A 20,468-nucleotide genomic window follows, 5' to 3' on the forward strand; every position below is an offset into this window, starting at 1 on the left:
CATACTCAGGTAATAAAAAGTGAGAGAGAGAGAGAGAGAGAGAGAGCGCGCGCACTACATTTTCCGTCCACTTCTCTTTTGTTTGCAATATACCTATCCCCCCCTCTGCAACGCTGTATGCTGCTGCCTCTCAACTCCACTTCTGGTGAAATCTTCTCCATGTCCAGGACTGACTTTTAAAAAAAAAAAAGTTCAGGCCAAGGGTTCTTAAAGTAATTTTCTAGTCCTCTTTGTTGATCTCTGCCTTCAAAATGTAAATTGATCAGTTTGCCAGAGAGTTTTTTCCTAAAGTGTATGTGTAATTCAAGGACACCTCCTATGGCTGACCATGGGACCTATGAAACCACAGACCAGCATACCCTGATAATTGGTTGAGGCCCCTGACTGATTTATGCTTGAATCTGGGGACAACTGTGAATTAGGGGGCAACTGTGCTAGGGCTACTGCAAGTGGGCTCCCAGCCACCGGCCATCTGCATGAAATTAACATGGCTCCTCTACTGAGCTACCAGTGCAACCACCTAGTAGAACAGGCAACAACTTTGTGGCAGAGTTGGGTGATCTGTAGGAAGTTGGCAGAAGGGGGAGGTGTGATGGTGTCCTTCCACTGATTAGAAAGGCTAATGAGCATTCCTGCACTCAGGCAGAACCAATTAGGCATACCTGCAGAACATGTGCCACCTGGAGAAGGGGAGCTTAAAAAGGTGAAACTTGCCACAGAGAGGGGCAGACACAAAGGCATCAATGAAATGGAAGGAGGAGGAAAGCTAGAAAAGGCACATTTTTAAATTAGTTAATCCTATTCCATTCATTTATGGTATTTCCCTGACAGACCATCTCAGATCTCTGTAAATTGGGGGGGAGGGCTGTTTTGATAAATTATGTAAACATTGATGGATATGCTGGAATCCACAGTAAAATAACCTAAAATTCAGCTAAATGCACACAAGCGCCTCTAGCAGACAAAGACGTTCCAGCCCCAGGCTTCAGGTATATTTAAGACAACTGTCAGGAGATAGGTCTCCAGATATTGGTAAATGTAGCATGAACCCTACCCTAGCAAGGAGGTCAACCCTACTTCTCCTACAGCAGAGAAAACTCATGTGTTTTAAAGCTGGCCCTGCCTATGGCCTCTCTGTATACCAACTCTCTGGACTCTAATCTAAGGAAGCTCAGTACTGAGAATAGCTGCCAGGTAATGTGTGCAGAATGCTGTTGCCCAAATTCATATTTATAAAGAAGCACAACCACATCATTTTAATCCTCAAACATCTCCATTTGCTGCCTGCACACGTCAGGTCTCACTCAAAACTATCCTTAGATGTAAAACCCATCATGATGTTACTTCAGCCTCTCTCATAGACTTTGTCTTTCTACTTCCCTCACTGCTCCCACATAATCTCACCCCTGCAGGTGCATAAGCTTCCCTCCTCCACAGTTCCTGATGCTTGGAACACCCTTTGTGTGTCTTTCTGCCTCAGCAAGTCTTCATCACACTTCAGATCACATTAGAAAACATCCTTCTGCTTTTCTGTCTAATTTAATGCTATAATTATATTGTTTAATTCTGTGAAGCTCTTAGGAATCAGTTAAAAAAATGAAAGATGCTGTAAGTAAAGTTGTATTATGGTTGCCTGATACTTAGACCCAGCAGAGACTGCAGAATAGAGAAGGAACCAAAATGTGTTGCAATGCTTGGTTCTGTGTGACTTAGAAACCAGAAGCAGGAAGTCCATGTGTGTGGGGACTGATGGCAATGGAATGTTCACTTCCTATGGGAGAGGGGGCGTGAGTTCGAGGAGGAAGGAATGGGAATATACTTTAACTTGTATCTGACCTCTAGTCTTAGCCCCTTCTCAGACAGTGCTGAGAAAGCTGAAATTTCTCCATTGTCCTGGTCATTCCTGTCTGTTGTCACAGCAGGTCTCGGATTTCTAATGTGGCCCGTAGTTGCTGGTTGGATACTACAAGGATTTAGCTAGATTGTAAATTCTTTGGGATAGGGGCTATTCTTAGGTTATCTGTGTCTATAGTGCTTAACACAATGGGGCCCCAATCCTGATTGGTGCAATTTCAATACAAATATATAAATAATAATGACATAACCATCTTGTAGAGGGACCAGTGGGTGAGGTAATATCTTTTATTGGATCAACTTCTGTTGGTGAAAAAGACAAGCTTTTGAGCTTACACAGCACTCTTCTTCAGGTCTGGGAAATATACTCAGTGTTACAGATAAATACAAGGTGGAACAGATTGTTTAGCAAAAAGAAAAGGAGTACTTGTGGCACCTTAGAGACTAACCAATTTATTAGAGCATAAGCTTTCGTGAGCTACAGCTCACTTCATCAGATGCATATCGTGGAAACTGCAGCAGACTTTATATATACACAGAGAATATGAACCAATACCTCCTCCCACCCCACTGTCCTGCTGGTAATAGCTTATCTAAAGTGATCATCAGGTGGGCCATTTCCAGCACAAATCCACACGAGTTTCTACAAGCCATTACCCTCTGATCCCACTGAGAGTTACCAAAAGCAACTACAGCATTTGCTCAAGAAACTTCCTGAAAAAGCACAAGATCAAATCCGCACAGACACACCCCTGGAACCCCGACCTGGGATATTCTATCTACTACCCAAGATCCATAAACCTGGAAATCCTGGGCGCCCCATCATCTCAGGCATTGGCACCCTGACAGCAGGATTGTCTGGCTATGTAGACTCCCTCCTCAGGCCCTACGCTACCAGCACTCCCAGCTACCTTCGAGACACCACTGACTTCCTGAGGAAACTTCAATCCATCGGTGATCTTCCTGATAACACCATCCTGGCCACTATGGATGTAGAAGCCCTCTACACCAACATTCCACACAAAGATGGACTACAAGCCGTCAAGAACACTATCCCCGATAATGTCACGGCTAACCTGGTGGCTGAACTTTGTGACTTTGTCCTTATGCATAACTACTTCACATTTGGGGACAATGTATACCTTCAGATCAGCGGCACTGCTATGGGTACCCGCATGGCCCCACAGTATGCCAACATTTTTATGGCTGATTTAGAACAACGCTTCCTCAGCTCTCGTCCCCTAAAGCCCCTACTCTACTTGCGCTATATTGATGACATCTTCATCATCTGGACCCATGGAAAAGAAGCTCTTGAGGAATTCCACCATGATTTCAACAATTTCCATCCCACCACCAACCTCAGCCTGGTCCAGTCCACACAAGAGATCCACTTCCTGGACACTACAGTGCTAATGAACAATGGTCACATAAACACCACCCTATACCGGAAACCTACTGACCACTATTCCTACCTGCATGCCTCCAGCTTTCACCCTGACCACACCACACGATCCATCGTCTACAGCCAAGCTCTGCAATACAACCGCATTTGCTCCAACCCCTCAGACAGAGACAAACACCTACAAGATCTCTGTCAAGCTTTCTTACAACTACAATACCCACCTGCAGAAGTAAAGAAACAGATTGATAGAGCCAGAAGAGTTCCCAGAAGTTACCTACTACAGGACAGGCCTAACAAAGAAAATAACAGAACGCCACTAGCCGTCACCTTCAGCCCCCAACTAAAACCCCTCCAACGCATTATTAAGGATCTACAACCTATCCTAAAGGATGACCCAACACTCTCACAAATCTTGGGAGACAGGCCAGTCCTTGCCTACAGACAGCCCCGCAACCTGAAGCAAATACTCACCAACAACCACATACCACACAACAGAACCACTAACCCAGGAACTTATCCTTGCAACAAAGCCCGTTGCCAATTGTGCCCACATATCTATTCAGGGGACACCATCATAGGGCCTAATAACATCAGCCACACTATCAGAGGCTCGTTCACCTGCACATCCACCAATGTGATATATGCCATCATGTGCCAGCAATGCCCCTCTGCCATGTACATTGGTCAAACTGGACAGTCTCTACGTAAAAGAATAAATGGACACAAATCAGATGTCAAGAATTATAACATTCATAAACCAGTCGGAGAACACTTCAATCTCTCTGGTCACGCAATCACAGACATGAAGGTCGCTATCTTAAAACAAAAAAACTTCAAATCCAGACTCCAGCGAGAAACTGCTGAATTGGAATTCATTTGCAAATTGGATACTATTAATTTAGGCTTAAATAGAGACTTGGAGTGGCTAAGTCATTATGCAAGGTAGCCTGTTTCCTCTTGTTTTTTCCTACCCCCCCCCCAGATGTTCTGGTTTAACTTGGATTTAAACTTGAAGAGTGGTCAGTTTGGATGAGCTATTACCAGCAGGAGAGTGAGTTTGTGTGTGTATGGGGGTGGGGGGGATGTGAGAAAACCTGGATTTGTGCAGGAAATAGTCCAACTTGATTGTCATGCACATTGTGTAAAGAGTTGTCACTTTGGATGGGCTATCACCAGCAGGAGAGTGAATTTGTGTGGGGGGGTGGAGGGTGAGAAAACCTGGATTTGTGCTGGAAATGGCCCACCTGATGATCACTTTAGATAAGCTATTACCAGCAGGACAGTGGGGTGGGAGGAGGTATTGGTTCATATTCTCTGTGTATATATAAAGTCTGCTGCAGTTTCCACAATATGCATCTGATGAAGTGAGCTGTAGCTCACGAAAGCTTATGCTCTAATAAATTGGTTAGTCTCTAAGGTGCCACAAGTACTCCTTTTCTTTTTGCGAATACAGACTAACACGGCTGTTACTCTGAAGATTGTTTAGCATAAGTTGTCAACACATACTTCAAGGACCATTCAAGGTGAAATGGCCCATTAACACCGCTTTAGTCATAGGGGGCATTGTTAGTGGGTCACAGATTGTTGTAATAAGCCATAAATCCAGTGTCTCTATTCACAAAAAGAAAAGGAGTACTTGTGGCACCTTAGAGACTCACAAATTTATTTGAGCATAAGCTTTCGTGAGCTACAGTTCACTTCATCGGATGCATCAGAGCTGTAGTTCATGAAAGCTTACGCTCAAATAAATTTGTTAGGCTCTAAGGTGCCACAAGTACTCCTTTTCTTTTTGCGAATACAGACTAACATGGCCGCTACTCTGAAACCTGTCTCTATTCAGTCCATGATTTTTAGTGTCTAGCAAAGTTATGAATTTAAGCTTCCAGGCTCGTCTTTTGAAAGTGTTGTGCCAATTTCCTTTGAAAATGAGGACTAATAAGTAAGATATAGAGTGACTGCTTTGTGAAAACTGTTCACCCACAGGTGATGTGGTGTTTTTGTGTTTTATCATTTTCCTGTGTGAGTTCATTCAAGAATGTAGTGATTGTCTGGTTTCGCCCACATAGTTGTTATTGGGGCATATAGTGCACTGGATGATGTGATAGGCATGCGTAGGACCCGCGGATCTTGAAAGGTGTGTTGTGGAAGGTGTTGATCATTGTAGCACTGATATGTCTGCAGGCTTTGCATCTATTGTTCTGGCGGGGTCTGTTGCCACTTTGAGTTGGTGTGTCCTTCCTTTTCCCCTGTGACTGAATGGGGTGTCACCTTGAATGGTTCCTTGAAATATATAACTACTTATGCTAAACAATCTGTTCCATCTTGTATTTAGCTGTGACACTGAGTACGTTTCCCAGACCTGAAGAAGAGCGCTGTAGCTCAAAAGCTTGTCTCTTTCACCAACACAAGTTTGTCCAATATAAGATGTTACCTCACCCACCTTGTCCCTCTACCATTCTGAGACCAGTATGGTGACACCACCACTGCATATCCACCCTTTAAAATAACTCATTTGTGTGACAAATTAATCAGTCTATATAGTCATTCCAGCTCACTGCTTTTCAGAGTGGCGACTGTCCCCTAATAAGCAGCGCAGCAGGAACTATTTCATCAACATTTTAAGGAAGATTGTACTGTAGTCTCTCTTTATACAGTGTGTGTAGAAATAAATTTGACAAGGCAAATGATTGAGGGTGAAAATTTTAAAAGCACTTATGGCCTAACTGTGTCCACTGAAGTGAATGGGAGTTTTACTACTGACTGCAATGACAGCAGGGTTAGGCCAGTGCTGAGCACCTTTGAAAATCCAACTCTAAATATTTGCCTGGTCTTACACACTGTGTAAAGATAGAGTCACCACTATGAAAGGCAATTTTATTTATGATCATTTTAGCTAACTGCCTTTCACAGTGATGACTCTAAAATTCATTAGAAAAAAAATGTTCTTTTGGAAATAAAAATTGAAATTCTAATGCAACGTCATATATTTAATTTGTAGTAAATTGAATTCCCAGTGAAAATGTTAGTTGTACAAAAAAATCAGTTTCATAGAACTATTGAAAAATAGGGTTAGATTTAGGGACTTCAAGGGTCATCTAGTCTAACCCCCTAATGTCAGCTTTTTTTAAACACAGAAGTTACTTTAATATAAGCAGGTAACAAATGAAGAGCCAGATCACCCCTTGCTGAGGAGAAACCTGCAGGAAAGAGCCACAGAGAGTATGTCTCTGCTATGTCTATGTAAACCTGTGTCTGTAGGACCTGTGTTTGTGGACTCAGTTTGTTTCCAACCCGCACTTCAGCGCCCACACTGCACTGTAAAAGTAGGTTTACAATTGCTGAACGCACGTCTCACAAGTATGCTAATATGTCCATGCTGCACTACGCAGACCTTCTGACTCAGGTCTGCAGTTTGACCTGTGTCCACACTGCAAAATGACAGGGCTTGGACCCGACTTAGAGGGGAACTCAGGCTTGGAACCACCCTCCCAACTGGGTCTGCTCATCTGAATCCAAAGGGCTTTCTGGCCCAAGTCAGACTAATTTGTGTGTGGACAGAAGGGGGGCTTAGGCTTAAACCTGAGTCAGAGTCCATGCTTACTATGCAACGTATACACATCCAGAATAGGAAAGCTCTCTAAGGTTCTCCTAATGGAGTTTCCTTAAATTATCCGTTCAAGAGGGAAGAATCCAGAAAAAGTGAGGTGCCATAGATCTGTGGGGAAGGGACCCACCAGATGATTAAAGGCAGAAGTGTCAACGAGGATAGCTGTCCCTCTGCACTGCACTATGGCTGCTGCACACTGGCAGGCTCCCCTTGTGCATGCTAAATAGCAGCTGCAGAAGGCACCCAGAGGGAGTTAATACTGTTTCAAGCAGCATTAACTCTTGCTAGGATATCAGCGTAGATATCTGTGCCACTAGTAATGGATGGTGATCTAGAGAGCAGCAAGTCCCCTGCTATCCACCCTCCTGCACCCTGGCCCTGCATCTAAATCCCTACAAAGACCTTCTACACAAAGCCACAGAAGAGAGGGATCCAATGAGTTACAGTGGGTACATGATCTGTGACTAGGATGAAAGAAGACCTCAGGGGATAACTGTGGAATTCCCCTCTGGCCAGGGGATCACCAGGCATTATTATTTCATAGCAGATTATTTGCTTTCCTGAGGTAAAAGTCTCCTACTGAGGTAGAGGATTTGGTGTTCTTGGCGCTGGTATGCTGCAAGGGGACTGCCACAAGCACACTCCTGGAGGCATCTGTTTGTGAACTAAATACTCTATTGATGTCTAGGCTGAACAGGACCCAACTTGTACAGATGACTGCTAGGACCAGTGGATTTGCTTCGAGACTGGTTTTTTTTGAGTAAATCCATTAGTGGCACAAGCCACTGACAGCTGCAAGATCCAAATGAATTTTGTTCAAAGGATTTTTCCACCCCTAAGGCTTTGACTTTTTTGGAGAACTTCAGATATGTCCATTCTTTATTATTGTAGCACACTCGTAGCACGGGTCCAAGAAGCTTCCAGGCATCTGGATCAGGGTAGTACTTTTAAGATTACCTTCTGTCTAATAACACAGCGGGGAAAGCCAGCGGGGAAACTTCCTTCACAGTTAAGAGTATATAGGGCAAAATCTTGTCCCAGTCTTTAACCTCGAACTCTTCATTCTTCCTAACATGGTTTTAAGGGTTCTGTTAAAACATTCCACCAGCTCATCAGCCTGGAGGTGGCACATCCATTCCTGGGTCATTTTACATATCCAGCCAGAGTTCTGTGTGGCATCTACTGACTCCTTGGACTTCTACGCAGAGCAGTGGGCATTGTCTGGGGCTCTCTTGCTCAGTGTCCCCATCTGGTACCCTGGTTTTACACCTCTGACCCTCACTTCCATTTCTGTTTTTTCCTCTTTTTCTCTTGTCCCACAGAATCACTTGATTCCCAGTCCTGGAACACCTCTCCCCCTCTGCTGAGGGGAGGGGCTTTGAGTTCCTGGCAGGCTCTGCCCACCCTTCTGGAATATCAAATAGCTGGGTATGGCAGACTGCGGTTTGCACAGGCTTGATTTTGAGAAGGTACAAAAACTGTCAGAATAAGTGTCATGTAAATTTAGGATCCTGGGCTGTAAGACTCAGAGGGCAACCTCACTGGTTAAAATATCTGAATTAATTCTCTAGCTATGTTCTTGCTGTGGTGGCTTATAGCAGGATGGTTTTGGGATATTGTATATCATAATCTGTTATTACTAAAATATAATAATCTTCTTTACTGGCCCTAGTACATCCATCCCAATCTTTTCAAGGGCTACTGTGGTTAGGTGTATGGTGTTACCTTCAAGCGGCAACAGAAGATGGTGGTTTCTTGGTCAATGCCAGGCCAGTAAAACTGCAGAAGCAGCCTTTCAAGGGCCATTTCCCTTCCAAGGTGTCCAGCTGACAGTATGGCATAGGTAAGCCTGGAAGTAGCCTCTGTGGTGGTTTAGGCACCAACACCTGGACCCAGAGTTTCCCTGCCAACTGCAGATGATCTTGTTACAAAATTTCATTCCGTAACTCAGAATGGGGAAACTAAGTAACTATCTCTGAGCTCTGACCCTGTTTACGACTGCCAATATGCTTCCTAGTGCACCTCATCTTCACTGACCCACAACCATGCCATACAAATTCCCTGCTTCTGAAGCACAGAATTTGTCAGAAGGACTTGATTTCTTGGACCTAGAGGATGACTGATTCAAATTGCTCTCACCTCCTGTGGCTCAGAGAGCCTGTCTGGGCTAGGAGAGACTGACTTTCCTCCTCTGGGTTCCATTTAAGATAAGTCAAACTTTCTCCACTTTTATCTCATTTAGACTTAAGGAACATGGAAGAAGTCTCACGGAAGTCAGAGTGGCCCATGGGGAAGAGTTCCCAAGCATCCTCAGCGTTCCTCCTCCAGCTTCCCTTGCTCTCCTAGACACAATTTGCCAAGCTGTCTCTCCAGAAGGGCTCAGAAGTGTTTCCAATCCCACGCTATGGTAGCTTTTCCACAACTCCCAACCAAACCCAGTCTACCCCACTCTCAGTGGCTGAAAGCAAGTCCAGCAACTAATTAAGTCCAAAATATGAACAGGATGGTAAGCCCGCAAGGACTCAGTGGGGATCAGATCCCACTTGACCAGGGTCTGACCACACCCAAAGCCTACAAGTGCCTTCATCCTCTGTCCTCTTCTTCAGCTCATTACCACAAAACTCCCAGGACTATGACTCTCCTGGACCTGAGAAACATCACAAATCTCAGCAACACTGAAATCAAGATAGTCAAAACCCAGTTAAGGGCATAATCTATTGATGTGCTTCAGTTTCCCACATTAGAAGCAAAGAATTGAGCCTTGCTCTGTAACACCTGGAAATTTTCTGTGATGGTGTTTCCCCATCACCTTCTGGAGAAGGGAAAACCCTCCAGTTAGAGACACACTCCACAGATGTCAGGTAATTGATTGATAGCTTAGCCCCCCTCTCAACAGAGGGGACAAAGTGAGGTGATGATCTATTAAGCATCTGTGCCTTATAAGTAGACAGAGGGAGCTCAGTGGGGGAAAAGACTGCAGAGGAGGCTGGATGCTCCTGCAGAGAAGGCCCAGCAGTAGACTGGAGAACTGAGCCACAGGAATAGAGCTAATTATGGGCCCCTGGAATCGTGGTTTGGAGACAAGCCAGGGGTCAGAACCAGGAGTTAGGAACCATGAGTTCAGAGGCAGGCAGGGACTAGAGCTGGACAGGAAGCAGGTCTGATGCAGCTGTGGGCATGAAATGCATTGAACAGCCACTGTGGTGCTATTGATACAGGGCTTAAATGTTGTTTCTTCTGATTGGTCAGGGAGCATAGTCACTTAGCATGGGTTTATTGGGCCCAGCTGAGCTCACTGGGTTATGAGGCAACCAAGACCATTGAGGGATCCTCCTACGGCCCTTCAACCCTGGGTTGTCATGGCACCTTTGGTGAAATTCCTACAGGAAATCAGAAGGGTGAACATTTCTTTCTGGTTCTCTTCTGGCCTGTACTCCTTCTAGTCTATTAGAAACTGGAGCTTCCTCCGATGCATCAGGAGTTGAGGACCTGATGGTTCCCCCGCCCATGAACAATTACTGGGGGTAGAAGGGGATCTACCCAGTTGAGAAAAGGGTTGTCAATGAATGATTTGAGGAGAGACACACAAAAGATGGGTTGAATCTTGAGTGATTCTGGGAGTTGAAGCTTGTAGGCCGCTGGGTTTATTTGTTCAGTGATCCAAAAGGACCCAGGTATTGATGGTCAAGCTTGTATCATATATTGTCTGTTTTCAGGTTTTGAGTCGAAAGGCAAACCTTATCCCCAAATATAAGGAAGGCTAGGGGGGTTGTTGCTTTCTATCTGTGTTTCTTTAGTGGCCAGTAAGTGCTCTTTGAGCTCCTGATGTGTTTGCTGGTTGTGCCATACCAGTTCCATGGCCCCCCCGTATGGCTGAATCTTTGCGCAGCTCGAGATGGAACTGGGGTGAAAACCAAAGTTTGCAAAGAATGGAGTCCATTCAGCTGAAGTGTGGCTTGAGTTGTTGTACACAAACTCAGCTAAATGTTTCAATCATCCTGATGGAAATTCAGGCAACAGTAAAGGTACTGCTCCAGGAACTTTAAGCATTGCCAACTGTCTGCAGATAGTAGGCTTTTGAGGTGAGGGGAGAAAAATTCTTACCAGAACTGAGAAATGAAGTGGGGACTTTGATCTGAAATGATGCATGTGCTGATTCAGTGCTCCAGAAAGGTGTGTGTGGTTTCACAAGCAGATGGAACAGTTAGCCAGGGAATAAAATGGACCATCTTGGTCAGGAGGTCCACTATGGTCAGGATTACTGTGCTCTCAAGGGCACTCAGTTATGCAACAATAAAGTCCATTGAGAAGTCTGAGAAGGTGGGGCCTTTCTGGAGGGGAACTCCCTGCGTGGGGCACCTTCTTATCTCCTAATGGGCTGCTCAAACTGTCACATACCAAGGTGTTAGCAGAGCAACCAAGTGGTTGGAGCAGGAGTCTGGCTTAGTGGTCAGAGTAGAATGAGAGGACAGAACTCGAGGCCTGGTCAAGAGACAAGCCAAGGGTCAGAGCCAGGAGTCAGAACAGAGCCAAAGGGTAAAGCCAGAGCTGTTGTCAGGAGACAAGCCAAGAGTGGGAGCCAGGAGTTAGGGATCAGGAGTTCAGAGGCAGACAGGGACTAGGGTTTGAGCAGAGCAGGCAAGGGTTCAAGCAAGGGCTGGGCAGGTAGCAGGTCTGGTACAGCTGTGGGTGTGGAATGCATTGAGCAGCCGCTGTGCTCTGTTGCTACAAGGCTCAAATGATGATCTGTTGGCTCTTCTGATCAATCAGGGAGCACAGTCACTTACTGTGAGTTTATTGGGCCCAGCCAACCCTGGAGGCAGCTGAGTTCCTCACAAGCCCAAGAAGAACTGGGAGCTGAGCCCAGGAGGGGCAAAAGACCTTTTGTTTACATTGGGACTTAGTTCCCCACTGTCAGGAAGTCCCATTACCAGAAGGTTTCATGGTTCACAGGGCAGCTAGTGCCAGTTTGAGCTACTGCTGACAATTCTTTTCATATGCTAGATCTAGCCTTATCCAAACCAACTCTTGCTCTTGTTTTGCTTCCTCTTCTGTTTTCTGTTGTAAGGCTTTCACTTCTTCCAGCTCCCATCCCTGTTTGCCTTGTGTAACTGTGTCTCCAGGGCTTGTAACTTGACATCTTGACTTGACATCTTCTGTTCAGCTCTCTCAACCAGTTCCATCTGGCCCGTCATCTCCTCACTCCTCCTCACCGTTGGGCCACCCAGCCGAACACCGTGTCCCGGTGAGGATTGTCTTATGGCCTGCTAGATCAGGCTTTACCTTTTCTCGTAATGGAGCTGGGAAATTAGGCCAGTCACTGCCTACAGTTATGGGCCAGAGGAGGTCTCTCACCACACCAACCCTCAGTTTGCTCATCCATCCTTTTTGTTCTATTTCTATCTTCACTGTTGAGTAGACCCGTGTCTCTCCATGTACACACGAAATGTACACCAGCAAATGCTGATCTCTTCTCACCATTGAGAGGCTCCTCCCTTGAACTAACATTTGCCTGCACCCAGAGTCAATTAGTCCTCTCATTTCCCATCCAACTACTTTAGCAGTTACCTGGTAGGCTGGAGTGCACCCCTACCAAGGGAATATCCCAAGCCACACACTTGACTGAAGCAGCAGTCCAAATAGCTGCACTCCATGCTTATATGACCCAGCTGGCCAGGCCAGAAACACACAGCTGGGTTCTCCTGACCAATTCCCAGGTGCCTGTCCCAGGTACCCAGTGGCAACTGAGATGGCACTACCTCCTTTGCTTCTTTAGTTGTGGAATTATCTAATAATTTATCTCTCGGTGTGTCCCCTTTTCCACTGCTGTGTCAGACTTCTCTGTTGCTTTGCTTCCCTCGGAGTGGTTCCTTTGATCCAATCCCTCTTTCAGGTGGTTCAGCTCCATCAGCTTCCATAAAGGCCTATATCCTCCCTCTGTTTCATCACTAGAAGTTGGCAGAAACATTTGGACCCAAACTTTGGGCTCTGGTAGGCAAGACCCTTAGGAATTGTTCTAGGATTATAAGGTTCACCACCTTGTCTAAAGAGTTTGTGTCAGGCTGCAACCATCATGCTACCAGGTCTCATAAACTTAGTGCTGCTGCTATGGGACACACCACCTCTGGGAAAAGATCTGTCCTAACTGGTGGCAGTATGCTTCTGGCCAGAATGGCCTCTTTTACAATTTTGTAGGACTGTGCCTGCTCATTGGACAAAGCTTGGTAGGCTGCCTGAGCTTCTCCCAAGAGGAACAGGTCTATTCGAGCTGCCAAGGAGGATTTGGTCCACCTTGCTGCAGTCTCTAACCTCTTGAAGGTATGCAAAATGCCTCAGGGTCGTCACCTAGGCCCAATTTTGCCAGGTCTGGTACCGGTCTGCCAGAATCCTCTTATTCTGAAACTATATGGGTTCCTGGGGCCAACTTCTCTAGGCACTGCAGGAGATGTTCCTATTGAATCTCTTACTGTTGTTGCTGCCCTTGTAGTGGGTGTAACAACAGAACGTACATCTGCCCCTGTTGGGCTACCAGCATATGGAACAAGTCCTCCATCTTCCCCCAAAAAGTGAGTCAGACCCTCTGAACCTACCTTTAAGGTAGTTGGTATGTTCCTCCACCTTTCCTCAGAAGGTGGTCTCAAATCCCAATTCTGGTAGCATATGTATTAGCCTATCTTTACCTCGTGGGTGCCCCCTTGTCTCTGGTCACAGTGTTGCATGGAATCCTTGTCTCTGGTGTCCCCAATGGGGCGCTCCCTTGGCTTGCAATGGTCTTTCCCAGCCTTCACCTTCTCTCTGGGTGTTCTGTGGCTTGGCCCTCCAGCCAAGTCACATGAAAGTCTAAACCCCTTCCAGGATAACATGTAACAGTCCAAATGAAAGTCCAAATCTTCAAACTACCCTTTCTGCCCCTCTCAGGCTATAATGTAGTTCTCTGGTTGACCCTACCTAAGGGCTTCCCCTGTAGGAGCCTAGCCTGCTCTTGTAGTAGTATTCTTCCATTGTTTCCTGACTGTTAAACCCTATCTTAGCCAGGGCATCTCTCCCCACTAGAGAGACCTGCTCCTCTGCCGTCTCAATCCAACTGAGCTCCCTCAGTCTACTTATAAGGCCTAGCTCCACCTCCTCTGGCCAGAAGACAACTAGTTAATTACCCACCCAGATGCCTTGCAGGTGATAAGCGTTAAGCCCATCACAGTGACTTTGGAAAAAGAATTTTTGAGTCTGTTGGCTAAAGAAGCTTGGGGCTGCAACCTAAGAATCTGCTCCTGAAAAATGAACAGGCTGTAGGATATAAGGCCATATGGGGAAACTTTTAAAAGGGGGGGGACCTAGTCTGATTCCACGATCCTAGAAGAAACAAGGGTAGGAACCCTAAACTGGATAAACCTTGGGAGGAACCCTACACAGTACTGACCCAAATAAATGAAGTGGTGTACAAGATACAATTGAGTCCCAGGACTAAACCCAAGGTTGTCCATAAGGACCATCTAAGGTGGCATAAGGGGAAGAGAATTTCAGCTTGGCTGCCCACTGAATCTGAGCATATAGCAATGGAAGTTGAGACTGGAAAAGTTGTTACAGAGATGAATCCACCACTCAAATAAAATGGGCAGGGTCTGCCTCTGTGAGCAAATTCTACAGAAACAACAGATGCTCCTCAGGGCCTGATTGGTAACTGAATGTAAACCCAGCAACAGAAAAGTCCCAAAGGTATTTGGGTATGAATAAAATTATTTTAGGTTGGTGATGTGAAACTATCATGATAGACATTGTACATATGTAAATAGTTAAACATTTGTCACATCTGTTTGGGATGGGTTATTGCCATTTTAGGCCTCATTAGCATGATGAACAAAGCTGAGGTTGTTACAAGCTGGCAAAAACTTGCTATAGGTTAAGTTAAAACGCTATTGAGATTGACAGGTATGAAGTCACCCCTTGATTGTGGAGATGACGGACAGAGGAAACAGGATTTGGTGAGAGAAAAAGGATGTGAGGATCAGAGCTGGGTGAAATTTTTCAGACCAAACTTCTTTGGTTTTGTTTTGTTTTGTCTTTTGGCCAAAAAATTCAGATTCACATCGTTCTGAAAATCTGTGTCAAAACATTTTGAGAATTCATATTAAATTCACTGTTTTGGGTGGCAAAAGGAATACTGAAAATGAAATGAATCAAGACATTTCATTTAGACATTTTTAAACTTAAAGTTTTGATTTTTCAAATTGAAGCCATTTTTTTATTTTGAAAGTAATTTCAATTTTATTAAAAATATCAAACCTAAATGTTCCTTTTCAGGTCGAACATAATGTTTCATTTGACCTGAAATGAATGTTTTTTTTTACTTTTCAAATAACCAAAAAAATTTAAAAATCAGCTTATTTAATTTCTAAATTTTTGGTAGGGCCAAGAAAACAAACAAACAACAAAAATCAATTATTTGGACAGCTCTTGTGACGAGTGAAGGAAAGTTAAGAGTCAAAGATTACCCTAGGTTGTAGGCTTAAGTGGCTAGAGAGAGAGAGTGGTATTCATAGAATCATAGAATATCAGGGTTGGAAGGGACCTCAGGAGGTCATCTAGTCCAACCCCCTGCTCAAAGCAGGACCAATCCCCAATTAAATCATCCCATTGTTAACAGAGACAGAGAAATAGGGGGAAAGAGATAAAGTCTCTTTTTAGACATATTTAATTCCCCTAAGGAAATACCAAAAATAGGTGATAGAAGCATAGATGGAGCAGGAGAAATCTGGGTAAAGATATAGATTTGAGAGTCATGAACATATAAGTGGAAACTAAAACAAGAGTAGTACATCAGTTCACACTAGGAGTGAAAGAAGAGAAAGTACCAAAGAAAGACCACTAAATCAGTGCTACTCAAAGTGGTGGTCCGCGGATCGGTGCCGGTCTGTGAGCCATCGGCTGCCAGTCTGCGCGCACATTGGGAAAAAAAATTGCCGGTCCCCCACATCAGATAGCTTGAGAAGTACTGCTCTAGAGAACAGCTACCAAAAGGGAAGGGAGGAAGGTGAGAAGGCAATGCTAATAGAGCAGTAAAATAAATAAATTAAAAGAGGAGAACCAGGAGAGGCAAGAGTTCTAGAAGTCTGGAAAGAAGACTTGAGGGGAAAGTGTTGGATCACTGTATGAAAGACCTCAAAGATAACAAGAAAAGGAGTACTTGTGGCACCTTAGAGACTAACCAATTTATTAGAGCATAAGCTTTCGTGAGCTACAGCTCACTTCCTCAGATGCATATCGTAGAAACTGCAGCAGGCTTTATATATACACAGAGAATATGAAACAATACCTCCTCCCACCCCACTGTCCTGCTGGTAATAGCTTATCTAAAGTGATCATCAGGTGGGCCATTTCCAGCACAGATATGCATCTGAGGAAGTGAGCTGTAGCTCACGAAAGCTTATGCTCTAATAAATTGGTTAGTCTCTAAGGTGCCACAAGTACTCCTTTTCTTTTTGCGAATACAGACTAACACGGCTGTTACCCTGAAAGATAACAAGGAGGATTAAAAATGGAGAAGAGGCCTCTAGACGTCATTAAGAAGTGGCCATTAATTACTTTGGTGGGAAAAGATTCAATGGAATGGCATGAACTGACACTAGACTGAAGGATATATATATGACTGGGAACTGGAGAGGAAGTCTCGGCAACAGGAGTAAACAATATGTTAAAGAATTTTTCTGTCGACCACACTACCGCCTCTTAAGGGGTTGGATTAACTACAGCAACAGAAAAACCCCTTCCGTCTCTGCAGCAAGTGTCTATACTATGGCTCTACAGTGGCACAGCTGCAGCACCATAGCTGTGCTGCTGTAGTGTCTCTGGTGTAGGCAGGAAGAGGTGGGATAAAAGATGTGAAAATTGGCCAAGTTTGCAGTGTATAAATTGCATTTTATAGTAAAACATATGATTTCAATATAATGCAAGGTAAATTCTCTCTAAAACCTTAGACATGGCCTTCATGTGTATGCTCACAAAACTGGGTGTATCCTTATTTGCACTTGTATATGCAGGTGTAAACACCTGCTAAAACTTGAATAATAGGACATTGCTTTTAAATAGCTCTAACATACACATGTGCATGCAAGTGTTAGAATTTGCACCTCCAAATCCCATGGCCTCAGTGGATATTGTGGGTACAAATTCTAATAATGGCACACGTGCACATTTCAGATTATTTAAATGGCACAAACAAGTGTAAAAATGCATGTATATTTTTGTGAAATGTGAGCACAAGTATGTGCATGCCCAAAATGGAATATGTACAAGTGAGGTTGTCATTTATAAGTTTACCATCACATACACAACTTTTCAAAACAAAGATATGGGAAATACATATTTATTGTCTGAATATAAAAGGCACCTTTAGTAATTGAGCCAGTATAGGGTCTCAATCCTGCGGACTTTGCACATCCAAAATTTAGGATTTTGATGTACAAAAGGACTGCAGGATTGGATCTTAACCTTTTAAGCAATTTATTGAAAATAAGTCTTGCTTTTCCCATTCTTAGAGTCAAGTTGTGGTCACTTTCTATTCCAATTTAAAGACTAGTTCCTTCAAAACTTTACTCTAACAAGTAGTCCTCACTTGCTTGAGTAATCCCATTAACTTCTACAGTGCTACTCACACAACCATGATTAATTGTTTTCAGGATCAGGCCCTAATTTTCAGCAATAAAATATCACCAAATGTCTCAAATGTCATTTTTAACCTAAACTTGATCCATATCTGGGCCTTATGAGGTTGAATAGGAAAAAATCTCCATAAAGCAACTACCCCGCTCAAAAGCATTCCAAACTATACATAGAATCTGCAAATGCAACATGTTCTTACCCAGGTATTAAAAGCATCTATGACTGTTTTTAGAAATCATTAATTTGTACTTACAAGTCTATCATATTCCTTAGCACTAGATAGATCACATGCAACTATTTACCTCAATGGCGTATTCTTCATAATAGAACAACTAATTAATAAGCATTTAAAGAGCAATTAAGTTATAAATAAAATGTGATGATAGTATCACCTAATCTTAAGTGTTATCAGCGTATTATATATATGAAATACAAATGAATGAAATAAAGGAGCACATTTAAGAAATCTAAGCCTGTTTAGCAATGTTAGGTAAGCCTCTTAGATTAAACAAAAAAAAATAATCTATTAACAAATGAGAAATAAAATGTATAAGCTGAGTACCGAGAATCAAACATGGCCATGAACTGGGGGTATCTGACATTTCCATCTTCATCAAGGGGGATTCTGTCAAGTAGCAGCTCAAACTCTTCATCAGTAATCTCCACGCCAAACCTGAAACAAACAGCAGTTAGCAGCAGTCACTCACGGAGTTCACATTTGGGTCAACAGTACCCACAATACCCTAAGCATATGGCTGCCATTAACTCTTTGTTATTGCTTCGGTCCTCAAGATCAAGAGCACCACGTGAATATCAGAGGTTAATCAGGGTTTTGATCGCTTCAGCTTTCTCAAAGAAAGAAATTCTATCACAGAATCCCGCATTGGTGGGGCACAGAAATAGAAATACTAACATATTGAACTCTCTGCAATTGTCCTCTATAAAAAGTTATTCATTACACTAAAACACTGGTATTGCTCAAACTAGTTAACTCTGAAAGGCCTTTCATTTGGACTGTTTAGCATGAAAGAAAACGTAGAGAAAAAGTGGCTTTTCGAAAAACAGCTTCTTAATGCTTTTGGAAAGCATTTCATAATGGCTTTAAAGACATTTTGCATACAAATATTTAAAAAGCGGCAGTGTTTATTCATCAGCAAGAAAGTGTTTTCATCTCTCAAGAACAATCAAAACATAATCCTCGAAATACTGGCATAAATAGGAATGACTTAAGCAATAGTAATGAACAAGGCATTCATTCATCATTTTGCAAAGCTGATAAGACACAGCTGACTTTTTGGGGGGATATACTTTCCTTTTGCACAGGCAATGAAAGCATACACTAAACATAGCATTCATTTGTTGTTTTGATTTTCATCATCACCCTCTGCCACTTTACATAACTCAAGAAAATTCTCTGTGAGGGTATCATTCGTTCTAAACTTCACAGAGCTTATTTTTAGGGAGTTCTGACTCACAAACATTTGGAGCAAGGAGAAAATGCACAGTATAAAATCAGCCTGTTTGACCTGGTTTATTTGTCAGGAAGTCCATGCAGAGGGACAGAGTCAATTGTTTCTTGCATTTGCTCACAGAAGATTTAGTTTTTCTTCAGTAAAAAGAAAAGGAGGACTTGTGGCACCTTAGAGACAAACAAATTTATTTGAGCATAAGCTTTCATGAGCTACAACTCACTTCATCGGATGCATTTCTTTAGTGTCACTTAGTTACATTTACACCTCAGTATTGCTAAGGCAATGTCAATACATTGTCAATCTGAGAAAAAACAAAGCAATCTCTCAGTATTTTTCCAAATTAAACCTAACCTGGCTAGAGTGCTCCAATAAACCAGCTTCCAGGGAATCCACTGTGGTAGTTAAATAATGCTGCCATGCCTTTTGGAGATAAATTAATGGGCTACGTGATCAAAGTTAAGCATTGGTTGCTGCTGTGCCCACACACTAGGACTCTGTGGGGATCAAAGAGTTGACCCGCAGGACTGGGGGACTTAGTATATTTGTGCCACTACTTATTTAAAAGTGAGAACCAACCATCTTCAAGAAGATGGATAATCTCCAACCAAAACAAAACATACAAAATAAACGAAGTCTGGTCCCCGCTAACTGGAGGGAAGAGAAAGAGAGAGAGAGAAAGAAATAGATCGGCAGCATCTCTTTTATCATTTTAGTGGGCACTAAGATACCTCAGTAATAAGAGCCACATAAGATAAGACACAGAGATAGGCAGGCAGGCATGTCTCCCACTCAAGGCAGCATAAAGACACAAGGGGAGAAAGAACAGCAACTTTCCTATAAACTTGATATAGGAACTTATCCTACTTTATATAAGTGCATTACAGCTTTGGGAAAAGCAAAGGAGAATTCATAGTATTACTGAAGTCACCTAAGCAGCAGGACAACAAAACATCTATTAGCTGTTCAAAAGAAATGATGATCAGAATCTCTCCACTTGGAGTTTGTTAATAGCAATGGAACAAACTGACTGTGGGTCAGTTAAAAACCAGGAATGATAATGTTTTACACCCACAAGTGTAAACTACTGCTGTGGTGGGGGTTATCTCCTATGGTAGTTAGTGCCAAACTCCCATCCCTTGTCTTGGGGTGTGGAAACGTCCAACTTTGGGGAGGCAGAGATTCATCCAGAAATCAGTCCAGCCCCTTTGTCAGCAAACAAACATCCAAGAGCCCCTGGAACTTCAGTCCCTCAGTCATCAATCAGCGGCACCTCCTTCACTTTTGGCTCTGGTTGATCCTCATGTGCAGTGCAGTATAGTGCAAGTTCATAGTCACCTCCAGACAGGCTGCCCCCAGTCCTGAGCCCAGACTCTCAGCCTGCTGTGTCCCTACTGGAATGCCATCCCCTCGAGCAATCAGAGGAGAGCTGGCAGCAGGAAGTGGCAGTAGGATTTCCTTCCAGCTCTCTAGACAACCA

At 43.6% G+C, this 20,468-nt stretch overlaps 1 protein-coding gene across 1 annotated transcript in view; it reads right to left on the minus strand.

Moving 5' to 3' along the window:
* Nucleotides 1-20,468, minus strand: part of LOC140910980 (EF-hand calcium-binding domain-containing protein 6) — a 90,473-nt gene that overhangs the window by 29,178 nt on the left and 40,827 nt on the right. Inside the window, exon 12 of the mRNA XM_073343190.2 lies at nt 18,082-18,192. Coding sequence (XP_073199291.2) covers nt 18,082-18,192 — 111 coding nt within the window. The remainder of the gene's footprint in view (nt 1-18,081; nt 18,193-20,468) is intronic.

This window comes from Lepidochelys kempii, chromosome 4 (genome assembly GCF_965140285.1).
Source record: "Lepidochelys kempii isolate rLepKem1 chromosome 4, rLepKem1.hap1, whole genome shotgun sequence".
NCBI classification, from domain to species: domain Eukaryota; kingdom Metazoa; phylum Chordata; order Testudines; family Cheloniidae; genus Lepidochelys; species Lepidochelys kempii.